Source organism: Camelina sativa, chromosome 6 (assembly GCF_000633955.1).
Source record: "Camelina sativa cultivar DH55 chromosome 6, Cs, whole genome shotgun sequence".
Lineage (NCBI taxonomy): Eukaryota > Viridiplantae > Streptophyta > Magnoliopsida > Brassicales > Brassicaceae > Camelina > Camelina sativa.
The window spans coordinates 19,824,446-19,831,273 of NC_025690.1; the positions used below are offsets into that span (position 1 = coordinate 19,824,446).

General features: G+C 36.2%; 3 protein-coding genes across 3 annotated transcripts in view; 1 reads left to right on the plus strand and 2 right to left on the minus strand.

Moving 5' to 3' along the window:
- LOC104792438 (homeobox-leucine zipper protein ATHB-22-like) lies at positions 1,753-2,483 on the plus strand. The gene is made up of 3 exons (XM_010518583.2): positions 1,753-1,837; positions 1,942-2,318; positions 2,406-2,483. Exons 1-3 carry the CDS (start codon positions 1,753-1,755, stop codon positions 2,481-2,483), a joined length of 540 nt encoding a protein of 179 aa, XP_010516885.1.
- Positions 2,767-4,139, minus strand: LOC104792439 (60S ribosomal protein L24-1). The gene is made up of 5 exons (XM_010518584.1): positions 4,061-4,139; positions 3,614-3,689; positions 3,419-3,520; positions 3,164-3,312; positions 2,767-3,079 (listed from the first exon to the last, which is right to left on the minus strand). The coding sequence occupies exons 1-5, from the start codon at positions 4,069-4,071 to the stop codon at positions 2,923-2,925; spliced, it is 495 nt and encodes a 164-aa protein (XP_010516886.1). The 5' UTR covers positions 4,072-4,139; the 3' UTR covers positions 2,767-2,922.
- LOC104792440 overlaps positions 4,874-6,828 on the minus strand; it is a 3,161-nt gene continuing 1,206 nt past the window's right edge. Inside the window, exons 3-10 of the mRNA XM_010518585.2 lie at positions 6,607-6,828; positions 6,474-6,522; positions 6,317-6,372; positions 6,145-6,231; positions 6,017-6,067; positions 5,660-5,899; positions 5,476-5,569; positions 4,874-5,391 (exon numbers count right to left, since the gene is read on the minus strand). The exon at positions 6,607-6,828 is cut by the window's right edge and continues 3 nt beyond it. Coding sequence (XP_010516887.1) covers positions 5,168-5,391; positions 5,476-5,569; positions 5,660-5,899; positions 6,017-6,067; positions 6,145-6,231; positions 6,317-6,372; positions 6,474-6,522; positions 6,607-6,828 — 1,023 coding nt within the window. The 3' untranslated portion in view covers positions 4,874-5,167. The remainder of the gene's footprint in view (positions 5,392-5,475; positions 5,570-5,659; positions 5,900-6,016; positions 6,068-6,144; positions 6,232-6,316; positions 6,373-6,473; positions 6,523-6,606) is intronic.

The window sequence follows — 6,828 nt, forward strand, 5'->3', positions numbered from 1 at the left end:
AAATTATTCTTTTTAAAAGTAACTTTAATCATAGTAACTATATATCCAACATTGATGATCAAAAATATCTTCGATCCGATATTATAACAATTTTTGTCTTCTTAAATGAGCTAACTTTAATTTTGCTAGCATTGGTAGGATTTTTGTTCACTTTCATAAAGATATGTGAAACGAACCAAACTAAAAGTTTAACCAAATTACTTGAGGGTTATGTTTTTTGTTCACTTTCATAAAGGTTTATACTAATGTTTTATTTTCACTAATGGCATGACTTGTGTCTTGCCACTCTTTTTCTTTTTCCCGTCAATATCACATGCTTCATAAAGAAAATAACCTGATTAAAAATACAACATGTTTATCTAATTATAACGTTTTTCTACCGTAGAAATTGATTTGGGGAAACGTAACTTGTGCTAGAAATTTCAGCTTTATCCAACCATATACATATATATTCGATATAAGAATTCAACAATATTTCTTCAAAATTCGTTGCATCATCCCATTTCTAACAACTGTATACTTTATCACCGGATCAATACAAAAAAAACTCGTACATCGATATGATGATACTATTTTCACTAGTGTACTGTACTCCCAAATTTTGTCAGGATCAGAACTGGACCTTCTGATATCTATCTGTTCGAGTAGCACCCTGCAGCTCCACAGTGTTAAATAAAGATTGTGGGGACTTTATAACAAATACATACAAAGAGATGAAAACTGGAGGCTGTGTTATAGATTGTGGGGACTTTATAACAAATACATACAAAGAGATGAAAGCTGGAGGCTATATATGTTATAGATTGAGAGTAGAAGTTTGAATTGATACAATGTCAGATTGGTGGTTGATTAAGGTAGAGAGAGTGATCGCCATTTGTATAAAAAGTAGAATCTGGACCATTCTCTCTTTTCTTTTTCACCTCTATATCATACTGTTACTTTCTCCACTCACTACTTCTTCATATACACTAATATCGACATTAAATTAGTCACGTATTATTATAGGAAACACCTTAGTTATTGAACACCACTTTATATATATCACCGGTATGTTGCTGTTTTTAGATTGGGGTTCTGTTCAAAACTGACCCGGAACTATATTATCTTAGAGTGGATGTGTTAGAAATTACACATTTGAAGTGAGATTGAACAAGAGTAGTAGAATAAGGGATGTAAACCAATTTACTTATTTTGATTGATTTTTGAATTGGAAATTTTATTAAACTAAATTGTCTAAATTTGTCGGATTTGAGAGTTTAATGCATTCAAATATTATTGATAATCAAATTTGACTTTTTTCTAATAAATATTTTGGGTTTCAAAATGAATTTCTTTAACATGACTATATTGTTCGATAAAAAATAAGCTACATGAATTTACTTACTTTGTTTCCTTGTTCCGCACCGCCCATTCTACGTACTCTCACTGTTTGGAGTCATCGTTACCCGGTTAAAGCTTAAATGGAAGAAAGTGGGAAACCTTTCGCTTTCATTACACATTTCTCTTGACGGAGACCCAATTAGTTAAAAACAGAACCACTAGGGTTTTCAACCATATTCACTTATATATATATATATAGTGCACATGCATGTACTAACATTTGCATAATAAACATACACATCATCTTTTAACTCCAAGTTCCAAATCAAACCCAAAACTATTCATTCCTTTATTTGGCTAAAAAGCAGTCACTTGAAAGTGATTGGTGTACGCAGAAATAGACAAAAGAGGGAAAAAAAAGAATAAGAGAAGATGGAATATTGGAGTAGCTCCTTCATCGATGGCGCTTCTTCCTCCAACTTCATCTCTCCTTTTTACAACCTTGACCGTTTTCCAGGTACATATGCATCCCTAATGGAGCTAATTTATATGATTGATGCTTATCATTTACTCAACTATATGACTTCTTACAAGTCACTCTCTATTATATTAAATTTCTAGGAAACCAAGACAACAGATGTATCTCTTCAGGTACAATGGTAGGTGCACAACAAGGTATGCTTCATGTCCCTCTACAAATGGTTGAAAGTGGTTATGGAGAAGAAAGCAACAATAACAATGGACAGCAGAAGAAAAAGAAGAAGATGACGAGCGAGCAGCTAAAGTTTCTTGAGAGAAGTTTCCAAGAAGATATAAAGCTGAATCCGGATAGGAAAATGAAGCTGTCGAAAGAACTCGGGCTGCAGCCGAGACAGATTGCGGTTTGGTTCCAGAACAGGAAAGCCAGGTGGAAGAACAAACAACTCGAGCATCTCTATGAATCACTAAGGCAAGAGTTCGATGTTGTCTCTAGAGAAAAGGAATTGCTACAAGAAGAGGTAATTAATTCATCAGTCGATAGTAACTTCATAAATTTATCATTTCAAGTGACATTTCCTTGGGTTACTTTCACTTTGTTTCAACAGCTTATACAATTGAAATCAATGATAAGAGAGAATGGTTCAAACAAGAAGATGCAAAACTGGGGAAAAGCCTGCAGCTAGAGGCAGCACCGGGTCAAGTTAGGTTACAAAGTGGCTCAAAATTGTATTTGCACTTTCCTTGGCTTGCTCTGTTTTTGTATTAGTAGGTATTGGTTTAAGTAACTTTCATGGAAATGAGTTCTCGAGGTTTATAAAGAATACACTACCATAAACTCTAAAGCCAAGTTAAAACTCGTTAAATGCTTGATCAAAACCTCACATTTAGGCTAACAGTGTCCTAGAGCCAAGTTGAAAATTCTATAGTGCAGTTTTTGAATATCAAGAGTAAAGAACCACAGGGGACTGATACCAAACAAAAAGTTTCATAAGGTGAAGAAAAACCTCAAGTACAATATATTAGATCTGGTGCAAAACTAAAAAAATTGGTGACAAAACAAATGTCAAAACAAGAAACAGAGATAAGTGAAGAGAGATGAGTGGGGCTACTCTATAGCTCCATTCAACGTCTGCCTCCACCACCACCCATCTTAGCAGCCTTGGGTGCGGCACTCTTGGGGATATTGCCCTTCACTTGAGACTTCTGTTGCTTGGAAGCATACTCGACCTTCTTTGCCTTCTTCTCATCCTTTGTCTTCTTGATTCTCTCCTTAATCTCACTGCAAAAACATCAAATTCCTTTTCAATCAATCACATTCCACGGTTACAAAAGATTGAATGTTGTACGTGTAAAGAAAACAAACCGTAGAGCAGCTTCTCTGGCTGCATCACGAACTTCGGGTTTCTCTGCTCGCTTCTTCTGAATAACCTCCAAAGTAGCACCGACAATGGACCTTGAGTAAGGCTTCTTGGTTGCACGTCTCCTTCTCTTCACAGCCTCTTGCGCTGCGTCCTGGAAGATATCACAAAACAAGAGTAAGAACCAGAATTCAATCAATAGTACTTAAATTAGAAAACAAGAAGCAAACCAAAAAAAAACAAAAAAGAAGAGTTATGACCTTCTTGTGCTGCTTCCTGTACATGGCGGTCCATGAAAGCTTAGATGGCTTCAGCTTGTTGTGGAAGTACCTCTTGCATTTGGAGTTAAGGAACAAAAACACCTGATGAAACATCATGAAGTGGATATAATCAATACGCATAGACATAGCAACAGAGTCTTGATACATAGAGACACACATTGACCCCATAAGTACCTGAGAGTCAGATCGGATAAATCTGATTCCCCTTCCAGGGTAGATCTTCTGGCCACTGAATCGGCAAAGCTCAGTCCTACATATCAATTATAGTCAAATGATTAGAGACATAACTCAACATTTCTACATCGAACCACACTAACACAGCACACATTAAGGCAAACAAACAATGTACGATTTCTCCAAATTTCAATTAGAGACCAACACAATCGAGTTCAACTATACAGAACAACAAGAGCTAGTTATTTCCGAACACAAACCAGAAAAAAAAATCTCAAATTGCTGACATAGATAAACAGATCTTAACGTAAAGACACTCATTTTAGAAAAAAGGTTATCTTTGAAAGTAGCATATTCAGATTCACAAGGATCATTAGCAATAATGTGAGCCTATGAGAGCTGAGAAAGCACGAAAAACAGAGAGAGAGAGAGATAGAGATTGATTACTTGAGAACCATGGCTCCGCCGCGCTTGTTACTCTTTTCACTCGAAACCCTAAAAAAATCTATGCTTTAGATAAACGGATCGTATATAAGGCGGATGAATTCGCCTGAGCCCTAGCTTCTCAATGAACGTAATGGGCCTTGTAGCCCATTTAATAAGATTTGTAGTATTGTTAAGCCCATTAAACAATTTTTTATGGCCTCCAGTAAAATAAACACATTCCACTGAACATGGGAACGTGAAATTCATTTCGAAACTACCAAAGCAATAAAGTCATTGTGCAATACGTTCGAACTTGAAGATCAGAAGATGGAACATCCATATTTAAAATCCGAATTTCCAGAACTTCTTCTTTTTTGTTTAAGGATTTCATGAAGGCTTCAATGGTTTTAAGTATAGACTGGTCACATATGGACCATGGTGAATGGACCATGGTGAATGGACCAAGGTGATCCGACTCAGCACATTGCAATCTCTCTAAATCATGTGGTTGATAAACTTTTGGAACCACAATATTTATTGTGTTAAAAACATATAATAACTCAATAAATATTGTGGGATGTACTCTGCAAAATAATGACCATATATACAACCTGGGTGTGGTTAGATTTGTGTGAAGTTGCTGTCAACCCAAAAAAAACAAAAAAAAAACGTGTCTGAAAATGTCTTCTTCTTAGTCAACTGTTTAAAAAGATGGCTATGTTTATTCGACAATCTTTAGCAAAGTCCATATCTATTACCCACCCTCCAATTAGAAATATTACCAAAACACGTTATGTTTACTTGTAGTAGTTACATCGAATATGTGAGAAGAAATAGACTTCTTTCAATTATTTATTGTTTGTCTCGCAAGCATGCAGAGATGCAATAATACAACGTTGAATACAAAGATATGACAATAATTTAGACACACACACTCTACTTCTGAAGATGGTCAACTTATGTATTGACCAAGAACAGAGCACAAATGACTTGGAGTGCAAGTAAAAACAATCTGATCTTATAACTAGTTTTCATAATAATGGTAATGCTGGACAACCGAAATTGTCCAATGAATCAACAAAGCAGAACACTTGGGAAACTTTTGTTCAAAGGAGATTTTAGATTTCACTACTGACTGCTGCAGAATCCCAAGAATCCCATGAATTCATGGTTATGTATCATCCTTATGCTCTTCTCTATCCCAATCACTCCCATTGTCAGAGCACTTGCACAAATGACTCCTGATAGAACGAACACGATTATTGACGCTCTTTTCAGGATCGCCACGAGCTTTCTTATAAACGATTGTCCCCAGAAACCCGCAAGAATCGATACCGACATCAAGTACATTGCTGTCAATGAAACAAAGATTAGTAACCATCAGTTTCCTTGCTCTTAAAGTTTCTCCCGGTGTGTGTGTTTAAGAGATATCTTACCGTATGGGATTGGGAACCTCTTCAAGAGATAGAACTCAACTACGGATAAAGACGAAGAAAACATCATCACAAAGGTAGCTGTCGCACTAGCAACCTGTTGTTTTAACAATGGATAATGATTAAAGAAAATAAGATGATCGGTTTTTAGGTTTTATATCATATATAGATAAGGTTGTGTGTATACCTGTGGGATGACTCCAATCTCAAGTAACAAAGGGCCGAGAACAAATCCACCACCGGATCCGAGTAGACCACCTACGACACCTCCAACAACACCACATAGACCACAGAAGATTAGACTCATAGGAGTCCACTCGATCGTAGCTTCACAGATACATTCAGTGTTTCCACTGTTAAGCCTCTTTTTGCTATCTCCATACAATCTCATTGCTTCAAATACAAACACCACTAAAGCAACTGGGAACTACAAATGGAAAAAATGGTTCCAAAGGACTTGATATATTATTACCAGGAACAGATATATCATTACCTGTAAGACGAACCACAATTCAAAGATTATCAGGAACAGATATATTATTACCTGTAAGACGAATAGTATCCAATATATTGTGCTGCAGACCTTTATTTCCTTCTGTATAAACCCGAGAGTTAGATTAATGAGAGCTCAAAATCAACATTATTGAGAATGTTCAGAAGAAGATTACTTGCCTTGACAATTTGGATGAGCAAGAAAGCCAACCACACAGTAACCAGAACTAGAAGCCGTTTCCATTTGAGGTTGGAGCGTATTATTTCCTGCAAGTAAACAAGTTCTTGATTCTTTATGCAAGTCTTGAAGAGCCAACAAGTTCAAAAATTATCTTGCATTCACCTAACTTACCAGATCTGATTTCTCTTCTCTCGGGTAAAGCGGCTCATAGTCTGTGTCGATTAAAACTGCAACAACAGAATCAACAAGAAAGTAAACAATGTGGTAAGTTTAAGATCACCAAGAAACATTAGAAAAGACAATCATAAGTATGAAGCTTTTTACGCACGTTCTCCCCGGGAGTTAACCATATTAGCTCGCTGCTGCGCCATTTCATTCTGTTTTTAAAACAAAACCACATAAAACAATTTCATTATCCCAAGTCTCAAACATATTATGATGAAAGAGTCACAAAACTAAACCTTTAACAATGTCTCTTCCTTCCACATCTCAATGCCTTTAAAAAAAGATCTCGAAGAAGTACCAACGAAGAGAATAATGATGAGGACAGTGATGAGCCAGTAAGGGAACACAACACTGAGAGAAACACCAACAGTGATACCAAGGAGAAGCATCGGTTGAAAGAGAAGAGCAAGATCATAGTCTAAGATTGGTACTTCTTTTGTCGGATGACGTACTCTTAC